General features: G+C 40.5%; 2 protein-coding genes across 2 annotated transcripts; both read right to left on the bottom strand.

The window, feature by feature from the left end:
• Positions 1 to 3,519: 3,519 nt before the first annotated feature.
• sst6.1 (somatostatin family member 6.1) lies at positions 3,520 to 4,714 on the bottom strand. Its single transcript, XM_026154487.1, has 2 exons — positions 4,376 to 4,714; positions 3,520 to 3,999 (listed from the first exon to the last, which is right to left on the bottom strand). Exons 1-2 carry the CDS (start codon positions 4,478 to 4,480, stop codon positions 3,772 to 3,774), a joined length of 333 nt encoding a protein of 110 aa, XP_026010272.1. The 5' UTR covers positions 4,481 to 4,714; the 3' UTR covers positions 3,520 to 3,771.
• A 2,316-nt stretch (positions 4,715 to 7,030) lies between these two features.
• On the bottom strand, positions 7,031 to 10,019 carry srm (spermidine synthase). The gene is made up of 8 exons (XM_026155082.1): positions 9,819 to 10,019; positions 9,382 to 9,502; positions 9,213 to 9,305; positions 8,972 to 9,125; positions 8,768 to 8,851; positions 8,406 to 8,551; positions 8,136 to 8,258; positions 7,031 to 8,031 (listed from the first exon to the last, which is right to left on the bottom strand). The coding sequence occupies exons 1-8, from the start codon at positions 9,947 to 9,949 to the stop codon at positions 8,014 to 8,016; spliced, it is 870 nt and encodes a 289-aa protein (XP_026010867.1). The 5' UTR covers positions 9,950 to 10,019; the 3' UTR covers positions 7,031 to 8,013.
• Between the last annotated feature and the right edge of the window lie 9,672 nt (positions 10,020 to 19,691).

Below are 19,691 nucleotides of genomic sequence, written 5' to 3'. Positions count from 1 at the left end.
TAAATAGAATCATTTCACAGAGTTTATAATCTTGAGAAAACTATATCCATGGATTCAGATGTGTCTTCTTCCCTGTGAATGTGTGGGATGTGTATGGAAGTTGTAGCAGCACAGTTTCTAGCACACTCTCAGAAAACCCTGGCATTTAACAGCTTTGGTCAGCCTTATGGATGACCTCATAGCCTTTAATGTGTTCAGTTTAAGAACTGCTTCAGGAGAAAAACAAAATTCCCACAAAACAGATGGGAGTTGTTTCAACCACCAGTCCGCTTTGCAGCAGAACAGTGGAGCACTTCACCCTTTGGAAAAACTGTGTATGTTTAGCCCTTTTTAAAGAACACAGTTACAAAGTGCTTCAAAATGTGAATAATCATTCAAGAGATGTAAATATATCAACATATACCACATCCAAACAAATATAGCAACTTAATACAGAAATGTTAAATTTGGATTGATCACCCAATAAGACCTGTTGCCGTAGATTTTCAGTCCAGTTTGTGGGTAATTTGGCACACTTCAGCTTATTCTCCTGAAAAACGCAGCCAATACCCAAAGAAAAACTTCAGAAAACCTGAATAACCATTGGATTATCAGTGACTACATGAATTTCAGCTGAAGTGATTTGAATTAGCAAATCTTTAGTCCAAAAACACAGATTAATGGGCTGAAAGCACAGGAGCTGTCTCCCGCAGCTGCAGGAAAGAGCGATGGTGAAACCATGTAGTAAATGTGTAGACCATAAATCCCAAACAAGGTGCTGAAATCTGCCAAAAGCCGAATGATTATTTTGATGGGGGTGATTCTACAACCTTTCACAATGAAGCTCAACACAAACATTCAAATTAGGATTTTGTCTCTAATGAAGCAATGAAGTGGAAAATGTGTTTCTTCACTAAATGCCCCAGTTGTTTTCATAGCTTATTGTTAATATGTATTTGGAGCTGTGTATATTTATCTCTCTCTATATATATATTATAATATCACATAAGGTCAACAAGGACTCTGTATGTGTCGATAGTGGGTTCACTTTGATGCTCCTGTGAGGTGTACCAACAATACCTAAAGCTTTGTTATTTTTAAAGAGTGGCGCATGGAGTCACATTTAAATTTGAATTACACAGTTTGGCCCGAGCACTCCTTTCACTCCCTCTTCAGATCAAAAGGAAAGCCAATAAAATGTGTTACTTGCAGGCATCAGCTTTGAAGTTGCTCCTCTGCATGCTCATTTGAGCCCACGGGCATAAAGTCAGGAGCGGACAGCGCCTTTACTGACATCAAATTGTACTGTGTCCATAAACCCAACCCTAGATAATGATTGGCATCTGATATATTTGAAGGAGCAGAAATGTTTTTATGTTTGACATTTTTCCTTCATTCTTCAAACCGATTCTATTCTATTGAAAAACAGAGTCTAGTTTTCTTACAGACTGTAAACCTGCATATTTTTTTTTTCCCCTTTCCTTTTTCAAATACAAGAATGCAAGATGCCAGGTGATGACCTGTAATCAAGACAGCTCCCAGGAGCCTTTGCCTATTCAGCATCGTTAAAAGGAGCGACGGAGCAGAGTTCCCAGCGGTTGTAAGAACCGTGTAATTATACAGCTTTGAAATTCACGGAGCGATAACTCACCGTCACGTGGTCCTTTTCAGCGGATTTTATATTGTCTTGTTCAGTTAAAACCTAGGATAGACCGACGAGTCTTTCCTCTCGCGTAGTCTTAAACGCATGCAATAAATGGAGGAAAAAATATCCTCACAATGGCCTTTAATGTTTCATCAGAAGTGTGAATGTTAACTTCGCAGCAGTAAAACAAGCATGATTATGAGTCATTTGGTGCTATTCTTTCTGTGCAGGATGACGAGGAGACACTAACCCAGTTGAGACAGCACCGGAGCTTTGCCTTTCCTCTGAGTGTTCAGGATTTCTGTGGACGGTGGAGTAATGAAATTTAGGAATTGCCGTTTTTCATTTAAGTCTCTCATTTATGTTAGTGAGTGTAAAACTCTGCTAAGCATTGAGCAATAATTACTGCTGGCAGAGAAGTTCAAACGGCCCATTCTCCGTGGGTTAGTTGGGTAAATGTTGTTTTGATCCTTCATATGTACTTTGTGCTGCTAATGTGCCATTTTCTACCAGCCAAGTCTCAAATTTGAATACAGAACCACAGCAACTAAAGTATTCCTCATGCTTACAGTTTATCATTTATGTAACAGACAGCTCGATGTGATCAGCATCAGAGTTTAACAAGTTGGCAAAACTTAAAGGAAAAGCCAGGGCAGTTAATTTTAAAACCCTTGAACGGAACGTAATAATCATCAAAAGGTTCTCCTGTGATTGTTGCATTATTCAGCAGTGCTCTCTTAAACTGTTTGTTTTTGTTGCTCCGTTTTTATGATTGTTCATTTATTCACGTGTGAAAATAAACGGTTCGCTTGAACGGGCGCGAACAGCAGGACATTTCACCTGCATGTCATTTATCACAGGAAATCCATCAGTTCGCTAATAGGGGCCGTGGGCCCGAGTTGGAAGTCGATATTTGATTGCGGCCAGCACCAACTTCACTTTTTCCCTAAATAAGTGGTTAAGAAAAACTCATTTTACGGTGGTTGAGCGTGCCTGAAGGGCTGGAGGGTGTGGAGCAGTTGTAGCAGGACTGATTGAGAACTGGGCAGGCGTGCAGCTGACTGGGAGTCAGAATCAGAGAGAGTATTAGCAGGTTGATGGAGGTCTCGCTTCATTATCTTAACATGCAACCAAAGCCTTTTCTGGGCTTTTTCTATTAAACGCTGAGGTCAGACTGTCATCAGTGCAACATGATTTTTCTTGCTTATATTGACTTTACGCTCTTTTCATTTATTTCCTTCATTTATTGTTTTTTGTTGATGTGCTTTGACAGCCGTTCTCCTTTTCCCCCCACTTTGCTCATAATATTCTGAAACAGAGTATCATGATTGTGTGAACACGGGAGGAGCTTCTGATTTATATACTTTCCTATTATGCTGACATGTTTAACGATCTGTGATAAGTCACTGAAGCGTCTCCCTCAACCTGTGGTGAGGAATTAATAAGGACTAATACTCAAGCTACTTTGACTTAATTCACTTACGGTATAGTTTTATTTATAGATGAGTAAAAGGCTATTAATTTAAAAATAAAAGGGGGCAGTTTATTCCTTTTTTAATGCTTCATAGTTATAGAAAATCCGGTCTTTGTAGCAGTATTGCTGCCCCTGGTTATTATTGTGTGTATGCCGGTAAAGTAGAAAGACTTAAAAGAAAATAATGTTTGATGTGCTTTTGAAAAAGAAGTTCCGTATCCACAGGGCACAGCTGCGCCTTAATGTTTCTTAGAAAGAAAAATATTCGCACACAGGAAAGCCGTGAAATATTTCGATTATTTTAGTCGCAAAGAAAAATACAGCTACAACACTTTTAAGAAATCTGCCTTTGCATTTGTTTTACAGAAGCAGGAGAAGGAAAATTTGACCTTCAAAAAACAAAAAGTAATTAACTGTTATCACCATTTTAAATATTATATCCATGCTTTATTGTTGACCCTGAAAGAAACTGTTACATACATTGTATACATAAATAGATACATAAATAATTAATATTCAAACAGACACACTGTCTCAGTGAAGTCCATCGATGTTGCATGTGTGACAGGTGTAGATGATATGTATAGCTGAGGTCTACCACAGTTTATGTAGAGCTGGAACAGAAGGAGTACCGGAGGCAGGCGGAGCCGAGTGGGGGTTTTTTTGGGCACTGTTAGCAGGAGGTGAAAGTTTTCCAGAAGAAGTTTTTACAGGGAGCTTTGCGGTCACGCTGGGGAAGCGATAGCCTGTTATACACAGCTCTCTCCTCCAGACGAGACTCCAGCGGCTCCTCAAGCTCCACAGGTGTCGCTTCTCCCGGCAGCATGTTCGTGTCCAGAGCTCCATCCAACAAGCCAGACACCAGCTTTAGGATCAGCTCCTTGCGTTCTTTGCTCAGCTCCTAACCAGGAATCAGAAAGTAGAGATAATATTATCACGGAGGAAAAATCATGGAAGTGTGACTTTAAAACACTTGTCTGTGATGCTCACAGATCATTAATACTTTTCCCATTTTAAATTATATATACTGCCAATATTAATCATGTCAGTTAAAAGCAGTTTTAATTCAATTTAAAAAAGCCATTTTTAAATATCTTACTATTTATTTACATAACCACAGATTTTGTTTTATTGTAAGTTACATTTTTGTTTTCAAAATTCGAATCATTCAAACTATTTCCCATGTAGTAACTGGATACATTTATTAGTAATTACACCTCAAAGTAAAAAAAAACAAAACATCAAACTAATATGAGCAATACGAACAATCTCCTCACCCTGTTCACATGGATGGGGCTCCTATCCTCCACAGGAAGCACGGCAGCTGCTCTAACGCTGAACACAACCCCCATGAGAGCTGCTAACACCACCAGGAGCTGCATGCTGTGACAGGAGTGCAGGTGACCGACCAGAGCTACAGTCACAGGAGCAGGAGGCTCACAAAGACAGTGTGGCTGTGTGTGTCTGTCTGAGCAGGAGAGTCTGAGCAGCTCAGACTAGCCGGAGATCCAGAGAAGAACGATGGGAGAGAAAAAAGTGGAGTGCAGTTGGTGGCAGCTGCTCAGAAGATTTGATGTTTCTTCAGCTCTACCTCTAAAGCCCCTCACTCTTTTATACGCCTCTACCCCCTTCGTGTTTGCCACTGACGTAGAGGGTGGTGGGTGTATGACGGAGGGTGGAGGGTGTGTGCGCGTGTGTGGATGTCGTTGGGGGTGTGTAGGAGAGCATGAAAGAGGAGGAGAGATGAAGAGGTCAGGACACAACAAATGGAACCGTTTAAAAGTTAACCTTTTTGACAAATTGTGAGATGGCTTGCGTACATGTGATTCATCGGGAGGAAACATCTGCAGCGCACGACGACGTCAATTGCCCGTTACCAGGTTTTGACATCAACTAATGCGTTCGCAGTTACGATAGACAATCTCAGAGAATACCTGTCAGACAGGTGGACGGACAATTCCACAGCTCATCTAAAGTGTGATACCAACGGATATGCCTGAACCATTTTTAGCACTTAAATAAAGCGGCCACATTTCCCTGTAGCAGGAGTCAAAGTAGATCTAAAAGAGATACAAATTGACCATGAGCCAGCTTATCTTCCACTCCCAACACAGGCCGCTGTTTGGCACCCTACCCCGGGCAAAATCCTATTCCTGTCATATTGCTTCTATATGCCTCTTTGACACCTGCAGATTGCAATTGAACGGTCTGACACTCGCACTGACTCGCCAAAATCTCTTCAGGAAATGCACATCACCAATCTCGTGGAGTTAGCATAGCTGTTAAAAAGGAAGCAGCAGTGTTCAGTAGTTTAGTGCTGATCCATAAGGATCTTGTGGTTATCTTTGCATTAACATGGGCCCCGTGATTTGATGCATGTGGCGTCTCTGAATCGAAAACGAATTAATGTCCTTTGCTTCACAATGGATACCAGATGCACTGCACGACAAATGGATTCTAAAACTGCCACTGAGGTTTTCTACACAATACCATTAACATACATTATAAGTAAAAATTAATTCCTCAACTCTTTACACAGGTTTAACTACTAATCAAGTTTGCTTACATAAAAAGTAATATTTTATAGGTCTAATATAGTGACATAACAAACTTATTTACCAAAGAACACCATAAACTGTATTTTATGGCTTAACAAAAAAAACCCGCCCATTTAATACTATATATATTTAAAATGTGTACGAGGTAAATGTCTCACTGAAGTTAATTATACTTTCTTGTCTGAGATGACCTTGTTTCAAAGTGTGTGAGAATCTGCTGTCAACCTGTGAGACGTTTCATGAAAAAGCACAATTAAGTTGAGTTTACAGGATTCACTGTTTTGCTACTGGCAGGGAACATGCGGCGCTCGTATTCCCGTATGCCTCGTTTGATATGTTCAAATGGATTTCTCATGCTTCCACAACAGTCTCTGGGTTGATTTCTGCAGATCTGAAGCTGGCCCAAAGCAAATCCAAAGATTAGCTGACTGTTAAAAATTGTTGTATTGGCAGTTCAGTGTGTTTGAGGAATATACAGCAACATCAGCTTAAAGGGATCTGCAGATGACACTGCAAGAGACTTCAAACACTTAAGGAACCCCCAGCGACTACTATAGGTGCTCCAAGATTGCATTAATGTGCATTAAAATCTCCATTTTCATTATTACGTGTTGTTGAGTCACCACCTCAACAAGTAACTGAAATAGATGGCTGAGAATTAAGTGACTCACAGATCATATAAGGGTTTTATGCTTTTGTTATCAAACAAACAGGTGAATCTGTACACGTGGAAACAAGCCACCAATTTAGCTGTAGAAGAAATACATTTTAATGTCAGTCTATTGTATTCCCAAGTTTTGTTCCTGTGGTATGGAGATTAAAACCCAGTCAAATTAAAAATTCATGGCTGTCGCTTCATTGGTGCGAACACAAGCCCATAGAGATGTGCTTCATTTCCTATATTACAGTATTAACACTCACAAGCACAAATTATCTTTATCATCCAGCTATGGGCACAGCTCCTGTGTAAAAGCAGCGTGACAACATAGCAGTGAACTGCAGGTTGGTCCCATTATAATAAAAAATGAAAAAAATATTGGTGAAGACTGAGCTTTTGCACAGTAGTTTGAGTTGACGCAACTGAATGGTAAGTTCCACAGTGACACTTCCCATCATGAAACACTAAACAGCTCAGAGGGTCCGACTGCTTTTTACTCTAATTCAAAGAATTTCAGCAGTATAATTCCAACGCGGAGACTAGCCTAAAACATAAAAGATTCAAGGATGCCACCTGGTGCCTGAATACCAAAGCTGCACGTGTCTCAACACTACACTGCTCCCACAGAACCTGCTCACCATTTGCAGCAAACAGCAGCTTGAAAGCGTGGTTGGAAAATGCAGACCTCGAAAAACAAAACATAACCCAGCCATTGATCCATTAATTTTGCGTTACCAGTTTATTACAGTTCATGATTCTTATAAAAAAGACAAATTCATTCATTCAGGTATAACACCATGTCCCAGTAAAGAGTCAAGGTAGCCATAGCTAACAGTAAATCATGTCTTACATTAGCTCAAATCACTGAACTATTACATTTCCATTTAAAGAAACGATCTCACATCCTGCAGTCAGACTCTTACACAGTACAAACAGTACACCCAGTAATCAAGACCCAATACTGCATGCTATAACTGCATAATGAATTCACATGTTAAGACTATTCGTGGACTGGACAGCTCTGGTAACATTTCTAAGTTTGCATGTAATGTGATCTCTTTACAGTATTCGATAACTGACGCTCAAAGCTGAGCCTTAACTAAACCAATTAGGTGCTTTTTTGTTTTGTTTAAAGGGATCTTTTTCCATTTAGCTTCTGAGTAGGAGACCATAAGACTGGTAGGTTATGCGCAACCAGTTTCAGGCACTATAGGGTTTCTGTGTAGTGGACAGTATTCTGAACCATGATTGTGACAAGATATCAAAATAATAAAAGGTCACAAAATAAATGTGCAGTAGAGGATTACATACACCAATCAGACACAATAAAATTGAAGCCACCTGCCAAAGTATTATTCACTTGACCTGTAAATGGTAGAGCGGTTCTTATACTCCATGTAACAATTACACATGTTGTGCTATGTGTAATTTATTGTTTTACAGAAAACAGAATTAAAAACAAAAACAACATTTCAGAATGAGGTTAGGTTTGCTTCACAAAATGCAGATAAGACAATTACATGAAGAACTGAAAGACAACACAAGAGTGTGCAAGACCGGCTCAAAAATCAATATTTTCTCTGAACTGAAAATCTTGGGATGACGTTTAACTACGTAGAGTTCAAGAAGCCATCGAAAAAGGTTGTTTATCCATGTTCTAAGGGTTGGCTGAAGGATGCACATGGCCCTTTGCTGCTGGTCATGCTTCTCTGAGCACCTGTCAGACAAGACACCAGGTGAAATGCAGAAAATACCCCTCGGCATTGTGTGGATTGCACCCCCAAGTGTGGGACAGACTATTAAAATTTGAAACCAACTTACCTTTCTTGCAAACTCTGGGAGAACGAACGACGCTTTGTGAATTTCAGGGTTGTAATATTTAAGGCTCATACTTTCCTTCTCTTCTTTTGACAGTGCTTTCACTGGTTCCCTGAAATGTGTTTCCTAAAAAAAACAAACAAGGCACAAGGATGATCAGGGAGAAACTGTTATGCTATGGAACATTTCTGCATTTTCTTTTTTTTAGGCAATCCAAGAACACTTGGGGAAGTGTGGTGGATGACAAACTGAGAATGACAGTTTAACACCTACAGGATTTTTACTGCAGAGCATGAATCCAATTTGGCCACTGGGATAAGTTGGAATGGTGCTGTAGGCGTAGTCCACCACAGGGAATAGGGTTTTGCAGAAGGTCTGCATCTCCTTTATCAGCTCCAAATGGAGCCACTGACACTCGCCTGTCAGTTACAAAAGCAAGAGGCGGGGAGAGGGGAGGAGAAAAAAAAAAAAAAAAGTGTTACTTTCCCATCTTTTGGCATTACTCAATCTGAAGGGAACAACTCAACAGAAAGTAATCCATTCACTAACTGAATAACAGTAACATCTTCAGCAGACTCAAAATGTTACTTATTAGCCAGCTTTTAATGCACAAGTCCAGTGAAATATAAACTTACCCTGGGAACAAATAATTCCGCCACTTCTCAATGCTGCCTTCATCAGCTGGTAGTAAGACTCCTTGAACAAGCTCTCAGCAGGTCCTGAAATAACAATTAAAGAGATTCTAATTGAGACTGCCTCGTTAAAGCGTGTCCCGTATTTGTGTTGTTTGATTAGTTCTTTGGACACACAAGGATTGTGGGACTTTAAGCAGCACCTACCCACTGGGTCTGATGAATCTGTTATTATTATGTCAAAGGCGTCCTGATTCTGCTTCATGAATTCAAAGCCATCACCAATGTGGAGGGTGAGCTTGGGACTGAAAAACCCTTTGGCCATCCCTGGCAGGAACTTCTTTGACACATTAATCACATCCTAAAGAGAAGACAACATAAAAATGTCATCAAAGGCAGCAGAGAGGACAATCCCTACATCATAAATTAACAGAGTTGTTGCTCCTACCTCATCTATCTCACAAAGAACCGCTGATTCCACCAGCGGATGCTTCACCACTTCCCTTAGCACACCCCCGTCTCCGCCACCAATGATGAGCACCTGTGAAAATGCAAATATAACCGTCACAGCTGGAAATATCCCGAATGTACTGTTGTTTCACATTTACGAGAAATACCTTCTTAGGACAAGGATGGCTACACAGGGGAAGGTTTGCAATCATTTCCTGATAGGCAAACTCATCCCTCTCTGTGCACTGGATCACTCCATCCAGCACCAGCACATTTCCGTAGGTTTTGCTGGAAAGTAGCATTACAGCACAGCATGAGGCAACAGGATCACTTTTACATAAGAGCTTCCGTAGGATTCAGATGTGTAACCACATGCTTAGTACCATTAAACAAATACATGTACCGCGACTTAAATGAATCTAGCGTTACCCTTAAAGTTTACACTAAAGTTTCAATGACATGCAAATCACGAGCCAAGCTTAAAAAACGTCGTATCTTTCAACCATCTGGGGAAAAAAAATCATGCTCTAGGTTGCTCATTCAGTGCGAGCACAGCTAACAGCTAGCAGCGTTAGCTAAGTGAAGTTAGCCTCACTGTTCTCACCTCTTGAAAACCATAACATCTTGAAATTTGGATTTCTTGTGGTAGAGGACCTCCTCTACTTGGAGACTCATTGCTTGCCCTGGCCATAGCGTACAAGACTCTGTAAACCATCCATCTTTAATGTGGTCCATGACAGCTGCCTACCGTGTTTGGAAGCGTGGCAGTGAAGAGTGACGACAAACACATTGCCTAACCGCGAGACTTGACGCCCTCTTCTTAAAGCGAATGGGAGGGCGCTGACGTAGCTGGGTCTTCACGACGCTAACCAATTGCGTGGCAGGTTCTCTCGTATAGTTTGTTTGACTTCACATCGGCCGCACGGCCCACGAGCTGAGCAGCCCACGTGAAGCGCAACCAAGTTGGCGTGTGAACACACCCGTGAGTTTGGACACCAGGGTGCGGGAGACAAGTGTATGCCTGTTTGATAGTTTCAAGGAAATTTAACAGTCAGTTGTTATGTTCTTCCAGGGGCGGATCTTGAAGGGTGGCATGGGGTGGCATGTGCCACCCTAAAATGATCTCTTACACCCAGGGCTGGACTGGGACAAAAAATCGGCCCGGGCATTTTGACTAGAGCCCGGCCCACCAGGATAAAGATTGAAAATGTGACGTCATTCAGGGGGTAAAACCGCAAAGGATTCTGGGAACTTGTGGCAAGAGGTACTAGCGATAAAAAGAAACCCAAAAAATGCCAAGAAGCTGTTGTATTATTAACTGCAATAGCTGGTCGCATGACAGCCATGGAAAGCCGACGGATAAAGAGATCGTTTTTTTTTATCGGATTACGTAGTTGAAGAGAAATTTTTTAAGCCATGTTTCCGAAGTAAGAGCCGACGGATGGTCTGGATATACCAAATATAACGTCCCAGAACACTCCAGCTCACATGTTAGTCTGCTCCAAGCATTCCCACAAAGATCAGAGTTTTGTAGTAGTTAATACGTCCTTTTTCTTAACATAATTGGTGATATAGGTTACAAGTCTGGCGCTGAACAGAAATGGTTGCGCTATGCTCCTTTATTTATTGTGCATAAATAGTAAATTGTCCTGACACAATATTGCGTTTCGCTTCTGTTATTATGGTACATTGACAAAAACATATACTTTTATTCACAGGATAAAACTGTTGTTTTGTATCACTAATTGTCCAGTACGATTACAGCATACAATATTATTGTCACTGCTACATTTCTGTGATGCTACCAGAAATTATTTCCACTACTAATTAATTACCGTTGAGCTCAAAGGTCCTATTAATAAACGGTTAACGAATGTGTATTTATGACGACGATTTGTGAGACTGGTAAACTTACCTTTGTTCGTACGATGGTCTTTTAGAGCTGGGCGATAGAACGATAACGATATGTATCGCGATATAACTTTTACTCGATAGAGAAATTAAGCTATCGCGATAGACCTCGCCGCTCTTGTCCTCAAAAAAAAAAAAAAAAAAAAAAAAGGTCAGCCAATCCAAATTGAGTAGCGCAGAGCCGAACAAATCACAGCCGCAGCGTCACGTCGCGTGACTTGTTACGTACAGCACAAGTGCCAAGCCGCACGTGTGTTTGTTTGGGAAGCAGCCAGCGGGTAATGGAGGAAATGAGTGTGCCGACTAGAAAAATCAACCGAGCGTGACCGAAGAGAAAACAGATGATGGTTCCAATGCCGGAGAGATTGTCGAACGGAAGAGCCATAGAAGTTCCGTAGTGTGAAGGTATTTCGGCTATTTCAAGTCTGACAAAAAACAGAGTAGCGTGCACTGTAAATTGTGCCGAAAGCAAGTCTGGAAATACAATAAACTGGTGCATGCGTCACACTGTGCGCCACGTTATTGTTTCGGTGAAATGAATTTCTACAATACTGTTACTGTTAATTCTACTCTCTGCAGTGTTTAAATGCTTACATATACACATAGTTACTGTCCGTCCACACATACGACTCGGTTCTGCTTCTATGTCCCAGCTTTGTTTACTTTTTCCCACCGAGGCTTCTAGACTTCTGATTGGCCAACATTTCTGCACGGTTAGGAATCTAGCTCCACCTGCTGCTTTGGCATGTTCATAGCAGCGTTTTCCTTCATTTCTCCCTTTATGTGTGGACGGGATTATTTTTAAAAACGAAAACGGAAAATCGCCGTTTTCAAAAATACCCGTGTACGTGTGGACGTAGCCTCAGTCTCTGACTGGAAGCGCTAATTCGTCATTCGGCTTTTGTCAGACTAAACTAACTGTTAAAACTGTTTGAAAAGCTAAGCTATACAACAAGGAGAGATTGAGAATTTCCTTTTAGTTCTCAGTTTATTTGATATTGACAAAAGTTAGTCAGTTTTGTCTGTTCTTCTGTAAAACAAACTAAGATTTATTTTTAGAATTTATATTTTGTTTCTAAGTGGAACTGACAATTTAGTCTGTTTCGTTTGTTCTATTTTGAAACTTAAACGCTTTAGCGGCTGCCTTTTGTGTAGTTTGCAATATTTGCCTTTATTTATCTGAAAAAGTCTCATGTTCCTTAAGTACATCTACCCTGTTGAACTTATTATGGGAAATAAATATTTAAATAAAAACAAGCTGCTGATTATTTCACATTTTACTTGTGAGCAACGGCACATTTAAATCTTACAAATATAGTTATTTGGCTTATATCGTGATAGATATCGTTATCGCCTGAAATGAAAAAAACATATCGTGATATGAAAAAATCTCATATCGCCCAGCTCTATGGTCTTTCGTTCTACACGGTGCATTTCAAGGTCCTGTACCCATCCGTCGGTAAACTGTACCTGGGCTTGTTGCAGTGACCTGAAGTTACTAAACTTCATGAGTGTATGCACTCACTCCAAGAACCGTATAATTATAAATATGAGCGTGGTGAAAGTTGGGCAGCACGCTAACGTCTTTTGTCCCTCTGTGTGCTCGTAAGGGTCTGACCCTTTCACTCCTTTGATTTTTCCTCGTATCTTTTCTTTGTCTTTTCGTCGAGTCTGTCTTTGTACGGACCGGCATTGTTCTCCTTTTGTTCTGTACATTCCTTTTTTGTGCGGCAAAGAAAAACAAGAAGGTATTGGAACCGGAGAATGAACGTTTTGCGGTGCTGCAAACGCTTGCATTTGATGCGGTACTTGGATTGTTTTGCCACGAGTTCCCGGCATGCAATGCGCGAAAATCACGTGATTGCTAAACAGGGGGGAGGGCGCATCCGGCCTCCTCGGCTGTAATTGGTCCAGCCCAGAGTCGATCATGACCAATTGGCCAATCTAACACCTTTCATTATATATACCCTTCCTAAAAAAAAATTTAAAAAAATCCATTGGCCCATAAAAACAAAAAATCGCCAGCGGCCCACCGATGGCCAGTCCAGCTATGCTTACACCCCTAGTGCCACCCTAGTTTTGTGTATGACAGTGTTGTTTATTAAAATAAGATTAATAAGAACATTTAACAGTGAAGATACATTCTAAAACTCCTTTGAATGAGCGTGCGTGAAAAAAAAGTAGTACTCCACCCAAAACCTTTTGCGCAAATGCAAAAGTGGTCAAAGGTCTGCGTTTGGTTCATTTCTGCCTGTAAAACGAAACACTTTAAAGTAATAACTGTGCTCTGAAGCTTTTTTCCATCTAACTTTCAGATTGTGTCAGTCAAACATTACAGAGAAAAAACTTGTCTTAGCCAAGATTCAATTCACTCATATTCTAATTGTGACAGAGCTAACTTCACACAAATGACTGCATAAAATAAGAATAAAACAACAATAACAAACAACTCTAAACACTGTTCACTCTCTTGGGAAACTGCCTCTAAACTTTGGCAGTTACATGAACTTAGTTATATAAACAAGACATTGAAGGCTTAACAGCCAACACAACCACATTGGCTGTCTTGTGACAAATAGTGGTTGAAGGAAAGGGGTGCTGACCAAGTTGGTAACCAGCATGAGGAGGAGGTGGCAAGCCATTGCAGCTGTTTATGGTTCTTCCACATGCAACAGAGGCCCCTGTTTGTTCAATCAATAAATTGTTAAATTGTCAGTGTGTCTTGTTTCAACTGTTTCGACTGTAATCATCCAATTCGGCACAGACGAAACAAGGTGTTTGACATTCACAGAGAAAATATGGAATTTTTTCATAGGCGCAACCCACAAATGAAATTTTCCTTACAAAGGTGGCACCGTTTAAGGAAAAATAAAAACCTGGTTTCCAATGGTATAAGATTTATTGTAAAGAAGCATCTTTACAATAGAGTAATAATTGACCAAACATGAATTTTGTTACTTTTTGTGTTAAGTTTAGATCTTCTGTCCTGCTGGGTTGAAGATGCCTGTGTTAAAATCTATGTTTTAGAATTTGTAGCCTCGTTGTAGCAACGCCCACCTTTTAGAGTATGGTTCACTGTCATGCAAAGACATACAAGAAATATTTATTTCCTTTTATTGTTTTTTTTCTTTCAAACTTAGACTTTAGTACAGAAGACATACTGCACAAGAGCACCAAAGCTTAAACAGTAAATTTACATCATGTTTATTTATATATCAACATACCTGCATATGACCGGCTGACTATGGAAACTTGTGTCTGACGCAGAATTTGTATTTTTATTTATTTATTTATTTAATTTGCTGTGACTGAACAAAAACTGGTCAGTTTGGAGGTATTTTTCTTAGTAAGTCTCAGACCAACCCAAACCCTAATCCTAACCCCAATCTAACCCGAAATGATGGTAGTTACTTACTTGGATTAATTTCAAAAGCATTTGAGTTTAAAACAGTAAAACGATTGTCTCAGACTGAAATGTCAATATCTGCAATTCCAGTTTGACATCAGAACGGCCACTCTAAATGGACTGTGAGGACAGATCTCAGCTGTTATACTGCACAAGGCAACAGTGCACTCTTAGTCTGTTTACATTAGGCTCAGTATCTTCACGACAGAGTGTTATACCCAAAGGCAAAAGTTAGCTGAGCACACAATTCAAACTTGTCTAGGTAAGCCAAGAAAATTTACAAAAAAGTTCAAAGCTAAATAAAAAAAAGGCACCTCAATGGCTGCTGGCAGAAAAATGGAAATCTAATCCTCATACTCTAATCCTCAAACACAAACCTGAAATTCACACAGGCAGAGGCGCTTTATTTAGTTTCCTGTGAAAGTATGTTTGTATCTGTTTAAACAAGAACCTGTCATTGTCAACAGAAAGTAAAATATGCTAAAGGGGAGCAAACAATTCAAACTTGAAGGGGCAAGCAACGAAAAATGAAAGCTAAGATCACAATCATATTAAAGTTTGTAACCTTAAGTCCATGTGATCCAAAGGTGCAGCGCAAACATATTGCTTGCAGTCTGTTACCAATAAAGCATTTTTAATGGTGCAGGCCAACTAAAACACAGCTAATAGGACAAGACATAGTACTAGATGTCGTATCAAAGCCTGCTGTTAGTGAAACATAAGATTCATTGTGCTGAAAATGAAAAACAGCAGTTATTTTATTATTTATTTTTTCCGTTTGGGCCATGTGAATTTTTACTTGACTCTCAATGTAAAGCTTGGGACCGTCAGTCAGACATTAATGAAAGGCCCCCTTGCGTCAAATTTGACATCTTCTCGCAATCATTTGTAACTAAGTTTTTTGTGACAAGCACAGAATCTGTAAAGGCTCACTGGCCATTTCATTAGGCACACCTTGGTACTATGAAGCTGGATCCTCTTTTGCTTTCAGAGCTGCTTTCTTTGCAGCGCAGATTCAACCATGCTTGGAAATATTACTCTGAGATTAATCTTCCATTCCACATCATCCCACAGGTCCTTTCTTGGACTGAGATCCTGTGATTTGAGTACAATGAACTAAGTGTCATGTTCAAGAAAGTAGTTCGAGCTTTGGAACATAGTGTGTTATCCTGCTGGAAGAAGACATGAGAAGATGGCTATACTGTGGGGTGGACAGCTTCTACTAAGGGCCCAAAGTCTGCCAATAAAATATCCTTCACACCATTACACCACCTCTAACTCACCACTCACCAATTTTTGAAACTCAGAACAACCCATCTGACTCCAACAACCACGCCATGTTCAGAGTTACATATCATCTTTCTTCCTGATGCTCAGTCTGAGCTTCAGCAGGTTCTTTTGACTTTGTCTACATGGCATGTTATTGGTTGATTAGATATATTAGATGGATGTAGATATTATATTCTTTTCCCAGTGTTTCTCTACATAGTGTTGGCCCTAATGTTTGTTATTTCCAGAGGTTAAAATAAGCACTAAGTCAGCAAACAAGTTAAGTGTGCTGACCTTAATTCATGTTATAAACCCAAATTTTCCGTGCCACGCAACAGTAATGGGACTGTTTACTGCAATATTTACATTTTGTAAAACTTGTAAAACAACTTTAATGATGTCAAATTTATATGTTGAGGAGTCGTGGAACAGTTTATTGAAATAAATGCAAACCTCCATGGAAATACAGAATACAAGGCATAAACAGAGTCTGGGCAATTCTAACAATCTTGAAAGTCAATATTTGTTATGACCACCTTTATTCTTTTAGTAAGTAAGTAAGTAAGTAAAATTTATTTATATAGCACTTTTTAAGACCAAAACGCTGTTACAAAGTGCTTCACATGAAGAGATGTCAAACAAACAATATACAGCCTTTTTTACAGCCTGATCTTAGGCAGCTGTCTTGTAATTTGTTTAAGTAGTCTTCAGGAATTGTTCTCCAGGCTTCTTGAAGGACATTCAAAGCTCTTCTTTGGATGTTGGCTGCTTTTGTTGCATTCTTTGTCAAGATGATCCACACTGCTTCAATGACGTTAGGGCCTGGGCTCCGTGGAGGCCAATCCATGACTAATAGTGTTTCACTGTCTATTAGGGCTGCCACGATTAGTCGACTAGTCACGATTACTTTGACTATTAAAATCGTCGACGACTAATTTAATAGTCGACGCGTCGTTTGAGGCTTTGTAAGATCCCAAAAGACGCAGGAATAAGTAGTAGGATTTAAGAGTGTAATAACGGACTGAAACAGAAGATGGCAGCACTGCATGTACAAGGATGCCAGCTGCCGTTAAACCCCGAAGAAGAAGAAGCTGTGTCCCAGAATTCATAGCGCGGCCCAGCTCAGTTATCAACAATGGCGGCAGCTAGTTAGTTTTAATATTACTCTTATTATTCTTTCTGGGTCACAAAATAAACGATTAACATATTTTCAGGCGAGAATGTAGCTGTGTAAACCTCAAATATCTGCTCAGTTTATCAAGACATCACATATCTTCAAAAGCGCTCCTACGTTTTCGGAGACGTCTGTTACCCACCAGCTAGCTCGATAGCTAGCCGGGGGCAAGGCTCACTAGAGCCGGTGAGAACACCGGACTCCCAGCAAGTCATTTTCAAACCCACCGCCGTCTTTCGCTACTCAGGTTAAACATTATATATAAGTCACTTAGATAACTTAAAAATGTTATTGTTTGGCTTTTTTTTAGTATTTTATTGGTTCCTGATTAAATCGGTTTGGCTAAGATTAAAGTTAGAGTTTTTACACAGCTGAATAAACGTCAAGCAGATTAAACTCCATCGAAACAATCTGCAAGTGTCATTAAAATTTAATAAACTCTCATCTTCTCTTTATTTTTAGTTAGCACATACCTTAAACACTTAAAGCTGTAAGCTAATGATAGTTATATAAGAGCAGATGCATGCTGGTGCAATAAGCTGTATGTTTTACATCCAATGGATGATGATCTGATTAGTCGACTAATCGCAAAAATAATCAGCGACTAGTCGACTATCAAAATAATCATTTGTGGCAGCTCTACTGTATATCCATGTATGGTTCTGCTGCATTGAGTGTTTGTGATCACTATTATGCTGAAAAACCAAGCCAATCACATTCTTTCCAGGTAGTATTGCTTGGTGGATCAAAATCTGATGCTATTTTTGCACATTTATCCATTTTAAAAAGATCCCAAAACCACAGGCTCAAAATGCTGCTTGAAACCATGATCGCCCATCTGTTAAACAGATGGCTGCAGACATTCATTGTTGTACCCCACTCCTGACCTCCTCTGTACATACTGATGACAATATGGACCAAAAAGCTCAAATATTTATTCATCACTCCATAAAACCTGTCAACTGATCATTTCAGGCCAGTTCTTGCATAATTTGACATAACTCAGCCTTTTTTCACGGTTTCCCTTAAGGACGTCTTCTTGACAGTCACCTTTCTACTGAGACCATTCTCGATGAGGGTTCAGTGAAGAGAAGAGGGATCAGCTGAAGGTCCAGATGCATCTCAGGTCCCGTTTCAGGTCTTTACTGGATTGTTTTCCTATTTCTTAAGGACCTGCCATTCAGATACTCATCATCTGCTGTAGACAGTTCTTTTTTTTAGGCCTGAAATTTCTTTCATGTTTCACTTGTCAGGTTTCTGTTATGTATATACGGGTGACTTTTTAAAGCTTGAATGTGTCATAGGCCAGTGTTAAGTGGATTTACAGCCAGAAATAAAACATATTCCTTTAACCGTCAGGTACAAAGACTGAACTGTAAATGGACAATGACAGCCAATGAAAAACGTAGAAAGTCATTCAGAGATTGAACGATCCATTCACTTAACCTTATCAGCGTCGCAGCGGGGCTACGATAGGGCAAGAGGAGGGTATACCCTGGACAGGTCGCCAGCCTGATGCAGCAGGGCTAACAGAGAGAGACAAACAACCATGTGGACTCCACAACCTGCATGTCTTTGGACTGCCAGAGGAAGCCAGAATACCTGGAGAGAACCCCCAAAACACAGGGTGAACATGCAAACTCCACACAGAAAGGCTTCAGCTGAGTGAAATTAGCTGAACTAAAGGCTTTCTTGCTGTGGTGCAACAGTACTAATCACTGTGCTGCCCTCTTCAGAGACCTTGGGGAACTATTGAACATAAAAACTTAAAAAAAAAATCAAACAAACAAACCAAGAAAGTTTGGCTACTTGGAAGCAAAATAGGAAGAAATGAAGTGTGACTCTAGACTTTCGCACACTAGTGTCCACCATTTTTAGTTCATTCTTAACAAATGACTGCACACTTCCATCCATCCATCCATCCATCCATCTTCTTCCGCTTTATCCGAGGCCGGGTCGCGGGGGCAGCAGCCTAAGCAGAGAGGCCCAGACCTCCCTCTCCCCAGCCACCTCCTCCAGCTTATCCGGGGGAACACCAAGGTGTTCCCAGGCCAGCCGAGAGATATAATCTCTCCAGCGTGTCCTGGGACTGCCCCAGGGCCTCCTCCCGGTGGGACATGCCCGGAACACCTCACCCAGGAGGCGCCCAGGAGGCATCCTTGTCAGATGCCCGAACCACCTCAGCTGGCTCCTTTTGATGTGGAGCAGCAGCGGCTCTACTCTGAGCCCCTCCCGGATGGCCGAACTTCTCACCCTATCTCTAAGAGAGAGGCCAGCCACCCTTCGGAGGAAGCTCATTTCTGCCGCTTGTATCCGCGATCTCGTTCTTTCGGTCACTACCCACAGCTCGTGGCCATAGGTGAGGGTAGGGACGTAGATCGACCGGTAAATTGAGAGCTTTGCTTTTACACTCAGCTCCCTCTTCACCATGATGGACTGGTGCAGCGTCCGCATCACTGCAGCAGACTGTACACTTGTAAAATCAAATCTAATAAAGAAGCTAAGCTCGGGAACTTTTGAAGTAAAGCTCTAGATTGATGCTGACACTAGTGCTTCAAAGAACACATGCAGCATAGTTCACACAAGCTAAGAAGGATAATGACCAATTTTATTAACTATTATTTTAATATCTGAGTTGGTAGTGATAATTCTACATAATACTGTTGCACAAATAAAAAAATAAGGCAGGGTTTACTTCTAAAACAATCTTTATTTAG

This window comes from Astatotilapia calliptera, chromosome 20, assembly GCF_900246225.1.
Source record: "Astatotilapia calliptera chromosome 20, fAstCal1.2, whole genome shotgun sequence".
NCBI lineage: Eukaryota > Metazoa > Chordata > Actinopteri > Cichliformes > Cichlidae > Astatotilapia > Astatotilapia calliptera.
The sequence above is the reverse complement of the archived record's forward strand: the minus strand, read 5'-3'. Positions and strand labels throughout refer to the sequence as shown.